Source organism: Thermobia domestica, chromosome 2, assembly GCF_964235325.1.
Source record: "Thermobia domestica chromosome 2, izTheDome1.hap1.1, whole genome shotgun sequence".
In the NCBI taxonomy this organism is placed as follows: Eukaryota; Metazoa; Arthropoda; class Insecta; order Zygentoma; family Lepismatidae; genus Thermobia; species Thermobia domestica.
The window spans coordinates 354,943,778-354,964,593 of NC_137455.1; the positions used below are offsets into that span (position 1 = coordinate 354,943,778).

The 20,816-nt window shown below is 37.0% G+C and overlaps 2 protein-coding genes across 3 annotated transcripts in view; one reads left to right on the plus strand and one right to left on the minus strand.

Annotated features, from left to right (window-relative positions):
* The window catches only part of LOC145678795 (non-homologous end-joining factor 1-like), a 49,267-nt gene extending 30,483 nt beyond the window's left edge, over positions 1–18,784 (minus strand). For both annotated transcript variants that reach the window (XM_081749310.1, XM_081749309.1), the window contains exons 1-3: positions 18,404–18,784; positions 11,470–11,664; positions 8,281–8,419 (exon numbers count right to left, since the gene is read on the minus strand). In XM_081749310.1, the coding sequence (XP_081605436.1) occupies positions 8,281–8,419; positions 11,470–11,664; positions 18,404–18,559 (490 nt within the window). In that variant the 5' untranslated portion in view covers positions 18,560–18,784. The remainder of the gene's footprint in view (positions 1–8,280; positions 8,420–11,469; positions 11,665–18,403) is intronic.
* A 186-nt stretch (positions 18,785–18,970) lies between these two features.
* Positions 18,971–20,816, plus strand: part of Abi (tyrosine kinase Abl) — a 56,560-nt gene continuing 54,714 nt past the window's right edge. Inside the window, exon 1 of the mRNA XM_081749308.1 lies at positions 18,971–19,090. The gene's annotated coding sequence lies outside the window, so the exon portion shown is untranslated. The remainder of the gene's footprint in view (positions 19,091–20,816) is intronic.

A 20,816-nucleotide genomic window follows, 5' to 3' on the forward strand; every position in this document is an offset into this window, starting at 1 on the left:
TCCCCTAAGTGCTCTAATTAGATTACTTGGGGTCCAAATCATTTGTTATTTACAAAATGCCTAGACAGATGCAACCCAACTTATACGTAACTTTGCTCGGCACTGACAGCAGTTGGTAGCACTGAGTCAGGTCTTTATGCAAGTAAAATTGTGAGTAGATGAAGTTCTCCATTCTGAGATGAATCTCTAAAGTTCAGATCGGTACGTGACGTTTGGGCGCGGACGTTTGGGCCCCGCCGTTTGGACACTGGACGTTTGGGCGCGAAGCCATTTGGGCGCCAGACGTTTGGGCGCGAGTTAAATTAAAAAGTCATTATGTTAGGCGCTGAGTACTAAGTTCGAATCAAGATATCACAAGGTGTCTACGGTAGTGGAAGTCCTTGAATTATACTGGATTTTGTTTTACATACTAGAAATACTGAAATTTGAAAATTCTAAAAACTGAATTAACAATTAAATTTTGTAAATTTAAGTTTCAACCAAAGTTAAGTATACTTTTTATTTGATAACTTTTCAAGCCAAAGGTAAGTAGACCAGACTAGATATGATTGATTGCATTACGTACATAGTGAGCCTATTCCATTAAAACACTTAAAGCAGGACTTTTACTGTAGTTATGCAATAAGTGTGAATGTCAAACACATTTCTAGTGGCTAAATGACCATATATGTACACTGAACTATTATTTTTCACTTTGAAATCTTTCTTTTTTTCCTTTCGCCGCTTTCTTTAGTGCAGATTAAATGCTTACAATGGGACGAAAAAAAAAAAAAAAAATGTGCTAAGTTTTGATTTTTATATTGGAATGTTAATTTAAAAAAAAAAGTGATATCAGAAATACAGCATACTACAGTTCCTAAACTCAATGTCTTAGACACCCTGTATTAACAGCTTTCCCTCAACTCGATTAGGATTTAGGATTTTTAGATTTCTGGGCTCTCGGCATGTAAGGCCATTTAGCCCGTCACGTTTGAGGGGGCACACTATCCGGGGGGAAAAAAGGAAGAAAGGATTGGGGAAGGAAGGAAGCGGCCTGGACCTATAAATTAGGTACCACCCCAGCATTTGCCTGGTGTGAATGAGGAAAACCTCTTCAGGGTGGCCGGCCTGAAAGAGCGTGTTACACTTTTTCGACCGAGTGCCCCTACCGGGAATCAAACCCGGGGCCGTTCGCACCGAAGGCGAGAGCGTTGGCGACTACGTTACGCGGGCCCTTCTCTCAACTCGAGTGCGCAGAAATCTTTTATTGGTAGTTCTTTATTGGACTTAAGGAAGAGTTTGGCAAACGTAATACGAAAAAAAGCAAATTTTAATATTCATAAGTATGTAATTATTAACTTTTTTAAAAAGTACAAAAATTAAATCAATATGTTTTAATTAACATTAAGAAAATTATTAACAGTTCGTCTGATTCCTTCATTACCTAGCTATCTTATATAATACAAAAATTAGATCAACATTAGATCAGAAGTACAGTACAAGAATCGTGAACAAGCGAAAAATCAATCCATGACGAGGTTAGGCAACAAATGCCACAAACGCATTAAACTATTTAATTTAGATGAATAAATAAGATAGAAAATAGATAGATAAATGAGGTTAGATAAAGATAGAAGTGTAGGAAATGTATATATCTTGATTCGCGCTTAGTTTTCAGTGCCTAGCTTACTTTATATTTCGTAAATTGTGATCTTTACTATGTACCTCGCGCCCAAACGGCTTCGGGCCCAAACGTCCGGCGCCCAAACGTCCTGTCCCGGTTCAGATCGTGTTGTCCAATGAACACCATATATTATTCTCAATATTGCTGTGTATGTAATGTATTATCTCGTTATATATTGTATATTCAGAGAAATAAAAGTACTGACCACGCATTAATCAGAAAATGCTTGAAAGTAGATGAAAATATCAAATCTACAACAACTACTGGAAATAAGTTTGCAAATGATTGCCTCCGTTGAGAGATCTTCAATTCTCATTCCAACATATTTTTCTTTCTGGAGAGGAAAAGATCTTGGTTGTCACACTGAGTATTATTGAAATTGATATTGCAACATTTGAAAAAGTTTGAACCTGGCTGGGATTTAAACCCGGGTCCAACGAATAGAAGATCAATGCGCTAACCACTGGTACCGCATTACTTCAGGTTCGACCAAAACTATTAGCTAGTTAAAATCGTAGCATGTAAGACTATACACAAGATATTAATGCTCGTATAAGGAGACGTTCCTTATGTGAATGTCACAATGAGCTACTCGAGATTTCCTTCTTTAACTCAAAAGCAAGTTATATAGACGTTCGTCAATGAGGAAAATATGACGGAACATTCTTCAAGTTGAGGCTACCTCATCTTTTTTAACTTGATGGTCCCGATTTACATTACTATTCTTTCTCACCTTAATTTCTAATTTCCAAAGAAGAAAAGACGGCAGACATTACTTTCGCATTCTTTGAATTGTATCAACACGTGTAGAAAGTTCTATTTTTAGCTTCCTTAACAACTAGTTTATTTTCTTATCTTTTTATGAGGAATTTGTTGTAGAGGTGGTAAAGCATGGAATTTGTATGACAGAGACCTGGGTTCGAATCCCGTCGTGGGAATTATTTTTTTTAATTTATTGGAAGGTATTGTTTACGTAATTGGTATTATAATTCTGTTATTCCTTTATTATTATCAATATTATTATTATTGGAAAGTAGATACTTGGCTACATATTTTATATTTTATGAAGTCTGAGTGAATTTCAAGTCTTTGTTGATATGGAACGTATCTGAAATGGTGAATTGCTTAAAACATTAATATTTCTAGCAGTAGTAGAAGAAGTAGTAGAAATTTATAAGGAATTGCTGAGAAACAATAACGTTTGTGTTTGATCACTCGTATTTTCGACCCATACTAACGATATGCCTTACATATTCATCAATTGTTCGCTAAACACGTTTCGTTCCAGACAGTACGAATGAAGGTTGATACAGCTGACATCATCTTGTAGCCGTGGTTCGCAGTTCACTTTTGTATTGCAAGTGCACTGAAGAAAGTCGTCTCAACACTAAGACCAGGATAAATTGAATATTTTCCATGCTATCTTACACTGGAAGTATCAATATTACAAATGATAAAAATTTGTTTTAATTACCGAATGGAATCGAACCCAGGGTCACTGCTATGTGAAACCAACGCTTATCCCACTACTCTAAGACATTGCTGTTAATTACGAGGGGAGAGGGCGGTAACTTGGTGTGAAGTGTCTTCAGCAAATTGCACACTTTTCTATTGCAATGTTGTAAAACTCTTGTTTCCGTCATAAAATAGAAAGTGTTATGTACATAGAAACAAAAATCAAGAGAATTCGAACCTAAATTATCAAAGTAAATTGTTGAAAATGAGTGATAGAAGTAGTATTACTGGATATTGTTACAGCATTTAGATATGAGGAAGCTTAATATTTTGCTTGAGCATCGAGGCTAAATGTTATGTAAAACTACAGTTCTGGTATTTCATTATAATTATATTCTTTCACGAGCCATTAAGATACATTGCATCATTTTATATACTCTACTCGATATAGAGGAAATCAAAATCACTAACAGGCCCGCGAAGACGTGATGTGTGGCCCGCGCACTCAAGCGTACTTTTTATACATATTTTCTGTTTATTATGTTATTTCGTATGGAAGTTTTGTTTTTGTTAAATGTAGAAAAGAAAACTTATAACGCAAATAACCTGAAACTCAAGCTACCCCATGCCGAAAGCGTCGGTGGCAAAGCGATGGAGAGGTAGCGACGTCTCGGCAAAAATTGGATGTCCCGTAGCGACGATCCACTGTGGCCCCATTTCCGTTTTGAAAATTAAACCAGCAGCAGAGGCGCGACGAAACGCAATGAACTACAAAATTACTCCCCCTCGCCTATATGCGTGATTTGTTTATATTAAAGGGAGTATTAATACTAAAAAAAGTACCTCGGAGTGGGTGCAAACCACCAACCTTATGATCAGTACGGGGGTGTTCTTCCGACTTCGCCACGGAGGCAATGAAGGAGACGTCGCACGTAGAGGGATAAATCATTAAGATCTTTTTAATTTGGCCAATGTTGCAACAACATTCACTAATACTACTTTTATCACTCATTTTCAACAATTTACTTTGACAATTTAGATTTGAATTCTGTTGACTATTGTTTCTACATAACACTTTCTATTTTATTACGACGAAAACAAGAATTTTAAAACATTGGAACAGTAAAAGTAAGCAATTTTCTGAAGACACTTCACACCAAGTTTTCCTCCCATTAATTAATAGTGATGTCTTAGAGTACTGGGATAAGCGTTGGTTTCACATCCTGGTGGCCTTGGGTTCGATTCCCGTTGAGTAATTAAAGGAAATTCTTTTCATTTGTAATATTGATACTTCCAATGTAAGATAACATAAAATATTCAATTTCTCACGGTTTTAGTGTGGAGACGACTTTCTTCAGTGCACTCGCAACAGAAAAGTGAACTGTGAATCACAACTTCAAGATGACGTCAGCCATATCAACTGTGATTCCTACTGTCTGGGAACGTAGCGAACAATTGATGAAAACGTAAGGTTAGTATGGGTCAAAAATACAACTGATCCAACACAAACGTTATTGTTTCTCATATAAGTTTCTACTACTACTTCTACTACTGCTAGAAATATTAATGTTTTAAGCAATTCACCATTTCAGATACGTTTCATATCAACAAAAAGACTTGGAATTCAATTAAAAACTTCATAAAATATAAAATATGTAGCCAAGTCTCGACTTTCCAAATATAATAATAATAATAATAATAATAATAATAATAATAATAATAATAATAATAATACAGAAGGCTGTTTCAGCCTTATGGTAGTGAAGTACAGACCCGTGCCCTAGGGCGTAAAACCCCGTTTCCACCAGCGATCATGTTCGATGTGAGAGCATCGTTGGTGAACGATTGCACGACATCGTAGTTTCCACTGAAGGAGACCTCTATTGAGCACTGCCTGATCCAATTTCGCCCACTCCTCCTTGCACACTTTCCAAAGACCACCAAGTGTGGTCGGACGACGCTTATTGATGTTCCGTTTGAGGAGGCCGAAAGCACAGAAGTCCATAGGGGATGCATCTGGTGATTTGACGGGGATGTCTCGAAATGGGATAGCCTTTACACCTGTCTCCTGTTCCATACGTGTCATGTAGGCCACCGTTCGTTTGGCAGTATGGCTGCTGGCCTTGTCCTGGTGGATGAACATATTGTCAGTGTCATTGCCATACAAAGCCGGGGCATGTTGGCGATAGATGGGTTCCAGTATATGCTTGATATAATACACTGCATTCACCTTGACATTTGATGTCACCCGGTGTATCGGAAACTTTCCTTTTGCACAGAAACCCGTCGCTACCATAAATCCCTCTGTAAAACTCTCCTTGCAGGAGCGAACTCACTTTGCATGATCGGTTCCATCATTGCGGCGGTAGTAAATTGCACGCATCTGCTGGGATCCTGTCAAATAGACCCATGCTTCATCTAAGGTGATCACATAACGCCATTTGTCACTTGCCAGGTAACCTTCACACAGCCTTTTGCATGCCACCCGCCGTTCTGGGATGTGCGTTGGCTTCAGAACATGGACCCGCCGCTTGTGTGCACTTCTGAGTCCCAAATTGCAGCGTATGATTCGGTGTACAGTTGCAGTTGGTCGTTCAACACGCCTCGCTATGTCACGTTGGGTGGGTGGATTCTCCTGGGTCACAAAACGGCGGACCTTGACAATGACGTCTTGACTGCGTTGTGGAGCAGATTGCTTCTTTTGCCCCTTTTGACGACGTATGGCAATGGTTTGTTCTGGGTTTGCATTGCGATAGATGGCTGCATTAATTCCCTTATCAGACACTATGAAACCTTTCTTCTTGCACTGTGTTCTTATTCGGCTATTGTTGTAGCCTATATCAGAAAGTGCTACGATGTAGCCCTCCCAAAAGAGTCGATTTTCGGCGGCATTCTACTCATACACGTCTCTCCTCTGCACGGCTTGTACACAAGTGTCTGGCTATTCCGTACTGCGTGCGTCACGTTGTTGACGCGAAACTAGCGTCTCTGGTGGCGACTGCAAATTGCTACCATAAGGATGAAACAGCCTTTTGTAATGATAATAATAATAATAATAATAAAGGAATAACAGAATTACAATACCAATTAAGTAAACAATACCTTCCAATAAATTAAAAAATAATTCCTACGACGGGATTCGAACCCGGGTCTCTGCCATACAAGTTAGATGCTTTACCACTCTACTACAAATTCCCCATAAAAAGATAAGAAAATAAACTAGTAATTACGGAAGCTAAAGAATAGAAAAAAAAAATGAAATGAAATCTGAGTTTTACGTCCCACGGTTATGCCGGTTAGGCTGAAGGAGACGGTGATGATGAGTGATGAATGAAAATGGTGGAATGAAGAAAGTGGGAGGAAACGGGAGAACCCCGAGAAAACCCACGCACACGGCGTTTGGCCACCACTAAAGAATAGAAGTTTCTATTTCTACACGTAATAATACAATTCAAATAATGCGAAAATGATGTCTGCCGTCTTTTCTTTTGGAAATTAGAAATTAACGTGAGAAAGAATAGTAATGTAAATCGGAACCATCAAGTTAAAAACGATGAAATAGCTTCAACTTGAAGAATGTTTCGTGATATCTTCCTCATTGACGAACCTCTATATAACTTGTTTTTGAGTTAAAGAAGGAAATCTCGAGTAGGTCATTATGACACTCACATAAGGAACGTCTCCTTATACGAGCATTAATATCTTGTGTATGTCTTACTTGTAACGATTGAATTAGCTAATAGTTTGGGTGGAAGATGAATTGACGTGGTACTTAAGTGGCTAGCGCATTAAATTTTTATTCGTCGGACCCGGGTTTAAATCTCGGCCAGGTTCAAACTTTTTTTTAAATGTTTCAATATCAATTACAAAAAATACTCAATGTCACAAGCAAGATCTTCTTCTCTCCAGAAAGAAAAATATGTTGGAATAAAGAGAACTGGAGAAGGTCTGTCAATGGAAGCAATCATTTACAGAATTATTTCCAGATTTGATATTTTCATCTACTTTCAAGCATTTTCTGATTAATGCGTGGTCAATATTTTTATTTCTCTGAATGTACAGTATATAAAGAAATAATACATTACATACACAGCAATATTGATAATAATATATGATGTTCATTGGACAACACGATCCAAACTATAGAGATTCATCTTAGAATGGTAAACTGTTTCGTTAGCTATGTACTTCACAATTTCACCTGCATAAACACCTAGATAAGGACGACCAACTGCTGTCAGTGCCGAGAAAAGTTTCGTGTACGTTGGGTTGCATCTGTCCAGCCGTTCTCACAACTGCAACTGTCCTGGACCCCAATAAATGGATTTAGAGCACTTAGGGAGTGGGGGGGTGGAGATACTTTTGCTGGTTGCTGTACTTTTCACTGAATATAGTGTTCAACGATTCTTTCAATTTAACGTCCCACATTTATGTCCTCTAGGCTAAGGGAGACAATGATGGAATGAAAGGTGGAAGGAAACAGGAGTACCGCGAGAAAACACATGGACTCCACGCACCAGAGGTCTACCACTGAGCCACCGTTCCCCCCCTATTCAACGATTCTAAATTTGATTTAAATACACCGTGATAATTTTAGTCTTGTCCTCTGAGTACGCATTACCGTCTCTAGTGCATGAGATCGGGATTGGATTTCAAGTGAAGGCTCATGGTTTGGATCTCATGTTAAGATGTAGACTCAGATCTCACATAGCATCGAATTGAAAAGCGACATATTACTCAGTCGACTGAGAAATACTGGTATAGTACTCCAGTGATAGTACACACAAAATGAAATAAGATATGTTTAACATCTCTACCTTCTAGGCTAAAGAAGGCGGATGATTAACACAAATTTGGTGAGATGAAGGCTATAGGATAAGGAATAAACTATGGATACAATATTGATACCACAAGCTCATACACAATGAGATCGAATCTACAACCCTTTTGTAGTAAAAATGAGCGCGCGCTATCACTGAACCATCGTGTCCCTCGAAAGAACATCCTTTATACAATATATCACATTGATAGCTAACTGATAGACAATGCACTGAAAGAAAAATTCAAATCTGAATAGCTAATTATTTTCAAGGAAGAAAGATTTCAAAACACGTCAACTAAGGTATGTATTCTTTTAACGCTGAAATTTCAGTTCAACTTACTTCTAGACAACGTAACTCCTTCCATTTTATATTCAGCTATTTCTTTGTCCTTCTTCTTCAGCTGCGAGAATAACAACTTTTCTCTTTCCTGTAATTCTTGAACCATAAAAATCAAAGGAAGAGTCAACTCCTCGAATATCTGAAAATAATATATTAAGAAAGCCGCTACAAATAGTAATTTTTCACAGAACAACATTAACTTCCCATGACAAACAGCTAACTTTATAACAACAACGACTTTACAATTTTATTAATCAGAGTGCAATGTTATTATAATACAAAACAGACTGCACTATGTTACAGCATACATGGATCCGTATATGAAGACTATATCATCTAATTGAATATTTGACATTGAAGTAGAATGTCCAGAATACTCAGATCTCACAGAACGTTTAGGATTACCTAAAGATCTTATTCAAGTATTAGGAGATAATGTGGTCTTTAGTGATACTCTGTCTCCTTTAGCCTAAAAGGAATAGCCGTAGAATGTAAAAATAAAGAAAATCAACCTTAAAAAGTATATGTATTTTCTTTCAATCCTGGAACTCAAGACTCAGATAATCTCCCTTATCCTTGCTGGCGGAACTAGGAGATGCACTGCATGAGGAATGGTAGAATATTCCTCTGGAAATTATTCATGACTTATAAGATTCCATTCCAAGATTAATCACAGCTGCTCTGTAAGTTAATGGTAGTCCCGCATCGTATTAATCAGTAAAGGAGAATATTTTTAGATTTCTATTGTTTTTATAACCATTTGTTTATGGTATTGCTGATGTTGATACATTAAGAAACAAAACTACAAGAGCGCCGCGAAAATCCAGGCGACTGATTGACTGTAGCTTTATGCCAGCTTTCTGCTACACGAGAAGAGACCTATATTGGTTAAAGTTGGATTTGAACTACTACTTAAGTCTGTATCCGACGCAACTATTCTGTTCCTTGTTAAACAGTACTTAAATAAAAAGTAACTGAGCATGCAGTAGAATGAAGAAAAGTGGACTTACCCAAAAATGCGTCATGCTTTACTAGATTCAATATCGTTTCAGTGAGTGCAAAATGAAGAAGCTAAATATATTCATTAATACGGTATTGGATCTAATAAAGTACGATGTATTTTTGCGTAAGTTCGTTTATCTTAATACAGTATTTAAATCATTAATACACTACTCTTTTTAAACAATGTTACTTTTAACAGTAAATAAAATTTCTTTCAAGTTAAACCAACCAAATAATACAAGACCTGCGAAAGATTTCAAGTTTTCTAAAATTCTGATCTTGTCTCTTTACGTAGTAGAATATTCTTCTAATTCTTGTAAAATATATCAAAATGTCGACTGATGAGAACACATTTGAAATGCTACTATGGATTTCCGACCATCTTATTATTAGTATTATTATTATTGTACTTCTTACGGCCACAGTAGCTCAGTGGTAGAGTGTTCACCTTTGGTGCCTGGGGTCCCCTTGGTTCAATCGCAGCTCGAGCCAAGTGAACTTTGTGGTGGACAAACACTGTGTGCGTGGGTTTTCTCCGACTTTATTCATTCCACCATTTTATTCATTTCTCATTATCACCGTCTCCTTTGGCCTAGCAGGCATAACCATGGGACGTAAAAGTTAGAGATTTCATTTCTTCTTCTTCGTAGTATTACATAGTAATAGTATACTTAGTACAGCAAAACCTGTGAACTTGGCCACCTCTCTAAGTTGGTCACCTGCTTATCTTGGCCTGGTTCGTCTTGAACCTGCATTTTTCCATAAGACATTCGTTACTTTTTAGCTGTAAGTTGGCCACCTGCCTATCTTGGAAGTTGGCCGCATTGAAGCAATGTTTATCCTATGATGACAATTATAAATTTACCTGCGTATCTTGGCCATGCAAAATACCGCTTTGTTATTTTTCTTAACTCTTTCGTATTCCCATATGAGAGGCAGATGTTCTGCACTTGTGACTGAACACAAAGAAGCATGGATTCGCACGATTTGTTCTTGGAGGTCAATGGCCAGAACACTACCCTCATAAAGGGTGGTGAAGGAAGATGTGAATATGAAAAAGCACGTACAGGAATTCAGGAAATGGTTGTACGTATTTGTTTAACCTGTCTGTTTTGGTAAAGCAATTAGCTATATCAGCTCCTTTCATCAATGGGGAGCTTTAGTTATTCCGGAAAATTCACAAGGCTAAAGCTAATCATGTCAATTGTCAACTATTGACACCTGACAGCTTGTCGAAAGGTAGCGAAGGTTCTGAGGTATGAATTTCCTTAAGATTTTTTCAAAATATCTTTTGCTTTGAGGGAAACACTCGTAGCTCATTAACAAGAGATGCATTCTACAAAATTAGAACGTGCATATATGTCAAAAAGAATAAAAGAAGTACGTTTAGAATGAACCACCATGAATAAATTTGTATAATAACTGATTTGCTATTGTTTCGAAAGGTACCTACCGAAAATATTTGTCGAAAAAAAAGTCGAAATATTTGTTTAATTTATAACCTTGCTTCTCTTGTTTCCAATCTGAATAACTCAGTGTGCTACAATATCAATTTCAATAAACTGCCCACATACATTTCTATTTTATGGTTGGTTGTGTTATTGTGTTTTCAATCCGAAAAACTGAGTGTACCAGACTAGTTTTCAGGAAGATAAAGGTACATATATTAAACATACTGTAGTATTTTTTTCTAATACTGTATATTGTTATGATTACTCTATATACATTATTTAAAAGTAGCTGTCGTGCCATTGCTTATTAAAATTTTACAATCAAGTAAGACTAGAAATCCTATTCTAAATACAGTATACACCAATCACACTTATTTTCTGTAAGTTGGCCACCTGTCTAAGTTGGCCATTTTTCAATGGAACCGATGGTGGCCAACATAGACAGGTTTCGCTGTATTACTATAATGAAAGTACGAAACACTACTCGTAATTATACATGCTGTTCTATATTATAGTATAGTATAGTATACTATAGTTATTTGGTTGTCAAATAGAGTTATAGTTTTAACAAGCATACAACTGCAAAAATTTTGATATTTAGATGCTCTAGATTGGTGCTACCAGACAAACTGACTGCATATGTTTTTAAAATAATATTTTTTTGGATTCTAGGGTTTTCTGAACATTTCATATACAAACTGAAATAAAGTATCAAAAGAAAATATTTGTTACGTACGATTTTCGGATCCATCAGCTTCAGGTAAAATTTGTACACAAACAAGACTCCAGACAAATCAGACTCCAAACAAAGCGTAATCATTTGGTCTTCTTTTACAATTTCTTTCTTTACTCTTCTATTCTTATTGCTCAACAAGGATTCAACATGTTGACACAGGATATCCGGAGAAGTTTCAACTACAGGATTCAGTTCCTAGAAGTTAATACAATCAAGATCAATATATAAGCGTATTGACATTCTAAAATCACGACATTTAGTTTAGAATCCACACACCTGTGGAATATAAATAGCTGTAAGTGCATGATGATGGTAAAAAGCTGCGAAATAGACTCCAACTGCAGTTTACCATCCAATGTTCGAAGTTCAGGTATGTATTTTTACTAAGATTCCTCATTTTGTGTGGCATAGAACGCAATAATCTACTTCTGTGAAAATGATATTCTTATTGGTAACGGAATGCCAGTTTTCAATAAGGCACCAATATTTGCGCGATGTTTCACTTTATCTTTAATGCTTTTAACTAATGGTTACAGCACATGTTATAATGTAATTGTTCAATACACGTCCACCTTTCCATCACTTTAATAGATATAGCTTACAAAGTGATACAAACAAAAAATATGAGTTGCCCTAACAGATCCTTTTACTGCTATCTTCAGTGACGTATGGATTTCACTTAAATTATTAACACTTTTCTAATAACGAATGTTATGAATACTGTATATACTAAAACTAAAGAAACGTCTGTACATACTAGAACTAATTCTTTATTTTAATTTTTCATGAACAAATTTCAGTATTTACATTTTATTTTATTTAACATTTTCTTCTTTGATGACTAGTGTTGAAAACAGAGCATTTATTGACAAACAAAAATGTTTTCATTAAAGGACTATATTGTTGTAATGTGTTTAATATGAATGATTAAGGTTGGATTATATGTTCTTACGTGTTAGCCAAATATTAGAAGCTGTTTGGGGTACCACTGGAAAGTAGCGAAATGAGGTTTAAAAAATACAGGCTAGGCGGTGAAACTTTTTCTCAGTTTAGCACCGCACAATTATGTACGAAGGCTAAGGAAGACGGTGATAAAGAGACGAACGATAATATTGGAATGACGAGTGTGGGAAACAAGAAAACCCTGAGAAAACTCACGCATACGGTGTTAGTCCACCACAAACTCCACTTGGTGGAAGCTGTGATCGAACAAGGGAACCCACGCGCCAGAGGTACGCGCTCTACCACTAAGCCATTGTGGCGCCAGGGACTTATGATGTGCTGACCACATATCCCAAGGTAAACATCAGCCTAAAGCCATAAGTCCTCCCGGGGTTTTATGCCAGAAAGTTTTAGTCCTCACCTGCATATAGTAGCAGAACCAGGATATTAAGAGACTAGCCCATATCTGTAAAGGCTTTGGATAATAAAACTCTTACTTTTTATGATAAATACACAGGTTTAGCCCCTACCCATCGTTACTGCTATATACAGTATCTAGAAGACGTATCTACTACTGCTTCGATAATTGCACAAACATCAATTATAGCAGATTATTATTCTAAATAACTTTATTAAAATAATTTAATAATACCATGTTCATAATTGTCATAACTGACAATAAATCTATAAGGTGATGTGGGGCAATTCTGACAAGAGGGTATAATTTCCATGTATTTGAGTTTTATAGTTCAATACAGGGTTTTCATAAAGTCTGGACGGATTTAATTTGCTTATAATTTTCATAAAAATGCTCATAATGAAATCAAATAAAGTGCAAACGGTAGCGGAAGGATTAAATTTTTAGTTGGCAACACTGTTAGATAAGGGGCAACTCTGAACACGTTGAGAGAGGAAGAGGGAGGGCAAGGCCAATTCTGGTGTATCGAAAGTTCACCAAAGAGTTCAAAAAGCCGGCACCGACTGAGAGTGCAATCCGAAAGTGGCATGCTAAGTTCTTGGAGACAGGAAGCGTCCTGGACCGTCCTCGAAGTGGGAGGCCGCCAACATCGCCTGCAACAGTGAGCAGGGTAAGGGAAAGCATCATCAACAGCCCACAGAAGTCGATTCCTAGACGGTCCTACGTGAATATGTGGACGTAAATGGCGCCCAGTTGCAGGTGTGGCGGTGAATGAACTGAGCTGGTGCAGATTACAGGTAAAAATTTAATCCTTCCGCTACCGTTTGCACTTTATTTGATTTCAATATGATCATTTTTATGTAAATTATAAGCGAATTAAATCCGTCCATACTTTATGAAAACCCTGTATATAACATGTACACAATGCAAACACGAATATCAAAGAAATGTTTTAGTAGCTGTTATAAGCAATAAAAGAAACTGTTACCATTCATCGCACAAGGATTTCATTAACACTTTTCTTGGCGTTAATTTTTAAGCTAGTCTTTTCTTTTTCTTTTTTAGTAATAGATGGTATTTATCATGTTCTAAAGCACTAGAAAAAAATAATCAACTAGTTATTACAATAAATGATAATTTACCACGGGTGCTATAACTGCCCCATTTTCTAATGCGTTGGGGCAATTATGACAAAAGCAAATTGTGGCAATTATGCCAGTGTTATCTTCAGCAACAATATAAAATCTGAAGAAAAGAATATACCAAAACAATGCTTTTTGGTATCCTGTTTAAGGTCTACTGAATTTAGATATCTTTATAAACACCTGTGACATAAATACCTGCATTACGATTGAGGAATTTCTTCTTTACCAATGTTGACGTAGTGAGATCCCCCTCCCCCAACTTTTACCCTAAATTAGCAGAAGACAGTGAAATGGCAGGGAAAATGTACAAGGGGTTTTCTAGGCACAAATATGAACTTTCCCCAATAGACTAGGATTCAAATTTTGACTGAGAAGTCGCTAGTTACGTTGTGAATTAACCAAGAGTCTTAACATTTCTGACAATATAGGCTATTTACCTTCCCCAAAGTACGACAGAATTGTAAATATTTTAAATAAATTGATGCCTAAGAATTTTAAAGTTTATTTGTGAGTTTTCATTCATAAATTGTTCTAGTTTGTTTCTGTAGAAAAAAAAAGTAACAGTCGCTTTTACTGTCTGGTGTTTTTATTCGTCACTTAACTTATAAACAGAGATAGAAAACATTTAAAAACAGTATTTCAAATTGCTAAAAGGAGTCTATGCCACGATTACCCAAAAGCTGGTGAAGGTAAAGACAATAGAAGGGTTGGGGCAACTCTGGCAGAAAACTTAAACTTTTTTTTTTTTTTTTTTTACACAAATTTGGAAATTTCCTTTTTAAATCATGCAAATAATATATAAATAACATAAAATTCCCATGACATTTGTTCAAAAGTAAAACGAAATATATTATTTTGGAATATAAGCAGTTAAAGTTTACGTTTACTTGCCACAATTGCCCCATGTCACTTTACATCATCAACATATCTCTTTACTCTTCAAAATCTTGAAACATTTCTCGTCCTTTAACACATTACATTTACTCATGAATTCTCAATATTATATACTAATGCGATGAATGCATTGTACAAGACACAAGAAGGACCATCACAAGATAATTAGTCTTTCTTCCCTTTTTTCTTATTATTATTAATCATTTTGGCCACCCAATGAGCTTCAATATTTTAATTAAGATATCGTATGCGTTGTCATCTGACTTCCGCAAAGTTTCACAGAAAACTTAAATACATAAAACAATGATGGTAATCCATATCTTTGGTCTCTGTAACTGAAACCTCAACGCTACCAGCACACTTTACTGTCAGCTGGTTGGCAACTTTGCCAACACTTACATCGTACTGGCCGACTAAGTGTATTCAGTTGCTCAGCCAGCTATAACCCTGACGTGCGCATGTCGATCCCTGGCATAGATGCTTGTTTAGTGATATTTAATAGCAATTTTTATTGATGCTTCTACAACAACGACTGAAATAAATAATAACTAAACCTATATATACAATAATAAATTATTTGTTTAATTCGCATCTACAGAGGATTGTGGTGTGTAAAATAAAATAAATCGGTTATTTCCTCCTTTCATTATATATATGAAATCACAACCGTTAAAGGTGTTCTCAATATATGGACACTGGATTGTCCAAGCACAGCAGCTTAGGCTGTGGTACAAGCTATGTGATCTGAGTATGAGCACCGACTACAGCAGTGAAAAAGTGTTTGGCTGTGCTGGGAACTGGACTGGGTGGCGTAGTGGTTAACGGTATGCCGGAGATCTCGGGTTCGAGTCCCGGTCCGGACAAGCCACTTTTTCACTCTTTGTAAGTTAAATAACTAAACCTGTTAGCTAAAAGTTGCCTCGTACTGAAATATGTTAAATGAATGGTAAATTGTTTCTATTTCAGAAAAATTATTATAGCTTTGTTATCATTCTAATAACTATATTTTATTGTAATAGTTAATTATGTTATTACAATACGAGGATTGTCGTATGGACATAAGCATAATTGGTTAAACCGGATATATGTAGGTTACTTATTTTGGAAAATCTTTCGGGTTCACTCCAGTAGATGGTGCTACCAAACAGAAAAATTATACGTAAAATACGATGTGAAACACTTCTCGTGAAGGAATGAGTGTGTGAGAATAAGTAATTACTGTCAGTGCACAGCATATTAAGATGAATTTCGAGTGAAAGTGGAAGTATTGTATTTGTGTTCTTCCATTGCCCTTGCATATGCTTATATCTCCCTACAGACGCACCCTCTCGCTACCGCTCAGGCCCCCCTGCTGCGCTCCTGTCTGACTCGATTAGATAGCATTCGTGCTTTATAGTGGCCATCTAGCACATGTTGATTCGTGTTTCAAGCACTGTAGTTTTATGCAATACGTCCACACTATTTATACTGAGCCCTCCTGAAGTCGATTTGCAAGTAGTAATTGAGCTCCTCATTTAGTGCACGCTCTTCTAAAAGAAACACAAGGCTCAAACCTGACCTAAAAATGTACGAAATATGTCAAAATTTGGTAAAACCGTCTGCTCGAGTAATGAAGATCTTTCAAACATTACCACACAATTTAATATCAGAAATCGATCGGTCCGAATTTTTGGAGGTGATGACATTAAGGGCAAATCGAAAGCCACATAGTTAAAAGCTATTGAAATTAAAATTTCAAGCTTCTGTATGTATTCCCCGCTAACCCTACGCTCTTCACTAGAGTTTCAATCAACGATTCAATGACAGAGATCCGGAACTCACACAATTAATTCAGTTAGGTTACAGTTGAGTTGAGTTGGTTCACTGTGAGTAGTTACAAAGTGAACTGTAAAGAATAAAGTTTTTCACACAGCAAATTTTGTAGCGAAAAGAGATTTAAAAAAGAAGAAGAAGAAGAGGGGGAAGTAACTCAAAAGAACTCCAGTTGATGTTATTCAGTCAAGAACATTGGCACTGCTTTCAACTAAGAGAACAGAGAGAGCGAACGACATATTCACTTTCGGTAATGCATCTGCTCTCTACGACCGCACCCCTGTTTCGCCCACAGAGGCGGATTAGCTACAATACTAGTTTGTAGTGACCACCTAGCACATGCTGATGGATACTTTTCGCACAATTACACTGAAGATTCGTTATATGTAAGGATTTGCCGTAGAACACTTCTAAAACAGCTCTAGTTCTCATATCTGTGTTAGGATACCAATTGAAGCGAGTAATCAAGTTGATCATTCACCTATATTGTACGGTCTCATAATTTATAACTTTGTGTCGAGACTTAGGGATGATACAATCTGTCAAGCCGGATAGATACAAACGTAACTATGTATTCAGATTTAAGTTCATTGTAGACTCAAAATACACAGTACAAGGAAGGATTCTCACGGAATAGTCCACCGAAGCATAACATTACATCTGAGTTTTTTGACTTTGATGTGATCTTTATGAATGAATTACTCGCATCAAGTTACGTAAGGTTTTTTGAAAAACTAATAAATATATACAATAAAATAAACAATTATTAAATGTATGTTACCTTTCAACATTAAAGTTATGGTTACGTTTGAGTGAGTTTACTTTTATTTTTCAAAATACTGTTCAAAAATTGAATCTACAGTTTCGAAGATAAACTCTATAAATTTATCGGTTAATAAGTATTTATTGGACGATATTCTCATTCACTGCTCCGATTATGCATTTGCATATGTGAGTCTTCAGGTACTCAAATTAGACTACTTTTAATCGGAACGGTAACTCTTTACTTTAGGCAAGGCAGTGATATCCTGTCACTGTCAATATTATTCACAGGTTGTCACTGCTTTCTTTTTGTCCCTTATTCACATAGATATTTTCTCACTAATGTCGTTGCTGTTCCTGATACACATAGTATTGCCGAGCAAGCGTCAGCGAGTGAAGGTGGGTTACAGACCAACAGGGCACGTTGTTTTTTGTTTTTCGTTCTTGGAAACTGTAACTATGGGAACCGGTTCAGTTGAGTAGGTTATTGTCACTGCCCTCCCTAAAATAAAGACTTGCTATTGGAACATCAGAAATGAAATGAAATCTTTCAGTTTAACGTCCCACAATTAGCATACCTGTTAAACTAAAGGAGATGGATGATTAAGGCAACTGAATTATGGAAGAATTTGGTGGAATGAGAATGTGGGAAGAATGGGAGTATCCCGAGAAAACCCATGGAAACAATGTTATCCACCAAACTTGTCCGGGGATCGAAACTGGGATTTCACGCATCACAGATATGCGCTCTAACACTGAGCCACCGTGTCCCCATAAATCGGAACACTGAATTGTGGTGCTATAAACTATAATTACACCCCTACAGGTTGTTCATCTAGACAATAACAGTATTTTATTTCGACTATATTACAGTATTACCTGAGTAAATATATAGATATATTCCTATGATACCATTACTCTGAACTACGCTATTCAGTTTTGCATCCTTTAAATATATTACCTGGCACCGTGTAATAAATTGTTCTAGTTCTAGGTCCTCCATCCATATATTTACGAGATCGGACAAACAAAATCTCCACTTATTTTGAAACGATTTCTTACATAAAAACACTTCAGTTTGAGTATTAAAAATTTCCCAACCAGCAGGTGCATTCATCCTGGAAATTTACTCGACAAATCACTGAACCCGAATAAAATTATAAATACATTTTGTCATGCTTAAAGAATGCTATGCCTCGTTAGCATAGACGATAGAATCCTATACATATTAATTGCTAAAAGGATACCACATTTAATATTAGAATTAGAACATCTAAAACATCTTCGTAACAAACTACAGTCCTCTCCCTCTGCCGCCTACTGCTGTTTTTCTGCATTCAGAAATGCCAGAATGCACGGGTCCTAATAAATAACATTTTACATTGATATAAAATGTAAATATTGTTAAAATATATATTAATTGCAACATATTTTAGCTTCTGTAACTAAATAATAGATTTTTAAAATAAAGACTTTTAAATTTATTTCTTTTGAAACTTCAAATGCATAATGTGTAATGAATGGAGACGAGTTGGTATTTCTGAGTAAGACTGTCAATTGTTTTAGACCTCGGAAGTAAACTGTCGTGTACTGTTTGTGAAGTGAATATATTAATTTAGATAAAACTTCAGGCAATTTATTACCAAGGGTAAAGTTTACAGATATTTGTTTGTTTGTTTCCTGTTAAGAAAATGAATAGTGATGGTTTAATCTGGTTTGCTTTAGCGAGTCTACCATATTTTATTAAATTATTTTGTTGGGCTTGGGCAGATTTCCATTTGTGAAACGGTAATTAGGATGTAAGTCACAATTTTAATGCTAAGCTTGTTTTTATATAACGATATACTTACTTAACACTTTTCCGAGCAGAGTTTGGATATAGAGTTACATACTACTATATTTTATTCTAGTGGATTCCGTAGCAAACATAACTGAAGTACCGTTTTAGAATCCCGGTGGTGATGCTTTTTTAAAACTTCAACGTCCCACATTTATGAACCGAGACTAAGGGAAACGGTGATGATAATCAAAGTGGTGAAATGAAGAATGTGAAAGGAAACAAGAACATAGACACAAGATGTTTGACCACTATGGTGGTTCTTGCAGCTAATGTTAGCAGAAGGGGTCCAGCAATTGTTTCTAAGAAATGTTACAGTTTCGGTAATTTCTGTTCACATTAAGATATTTTAGGTTTATGTTATGCTAGTGTAGGGGTCCAGCGTAATTTTCCAAAGATAATAGAATTTCCCTTATTTCTACTAAAATTAGTTTAGGGCAAGGTTCTAGATTACTAGTCCCCCTTCTCATTGAGGAGTAATAAAGACAGAAAACAACGTGCCCTGTGGGGCTCTAACCCGCCTTCACTCGCTGACGCTCGCTCGGCAATACTGTATAAGTTAAATGTATAAACTTGAGTGCAGAAAGAAACCTACCCAGCTTCTAATCTAAATGGGGGACCAGTAATCTAGAACCTTCCCTTAGTGTAGTTTAGTTTAGGTTAGGTTAGATTAAGGTCTAAGTACTTGCATCATCCATTTCTCCTCTGAACTATGTTTTTTACTAGGGATGGCCAGAACCGGTTCCTGGTGGAACCGGTTTTCGGGTCTGAACGGATCCGGTTCTAGAAGATCCGGAACCGGTTTTTTGGACCCAGGTCTGGAACCGGTTCTTCGGATCCAGGTCTAGAACCGGTTCTTCGGATCCAGGTCTGGAACCGGTTCTTCAGATCGAGGTCTGGAACCGGTTCTGAAAACAGAACCGGTTCCTCGCGAAACCGATTCCGCGGGAACCGAAACTTTGTGACCATCCCTACGCTAAACCCGAGCTGCTGGCAAGCTGTAAACAGTATGCTAGATGAAATGGTGGAAGCGACAGGCAGGCGCTCAGGCGGCGGCAGCTTGTCTCATTTGGCTAAATAAACTGGGTAATTGGCAAACTCATTGGTTAAACAGGCAAACTGGCCAACTCATTTGGCTAAACACCCACTGGTGGACCAAAATTTTTTTTCTGGGGGCACAAGCGGGTCTGGGCGGGGAAGGCACAAGCGCATGGTCCTCTTTGCATTATTTTTGAAGGTGAACTTTATGCCTCCTTTACGGGTCTTTGGGGGCTTTCGGATCCAGGTCTGGAACCGGTTCCTAAGATCCGGTTCTGGATCCGGGTTTTCAGATCCAGATCTGGAACCGGTTCCTAAGATCCGGTTCTGGAACCGTGTTTTCAGATCCAGATCTGAGACCGGTTCTGGAACCGGTTCCTGAGATCCGGTTCTGGAACCGGGTTTTCGGATCCAGGTCCGGAACCGGTCCCAGAACCGGATCTCCGAGAACCGGTTCCACCGGAACTTTGTGGCCATCCCTATTTTTTACGTGCTTCTG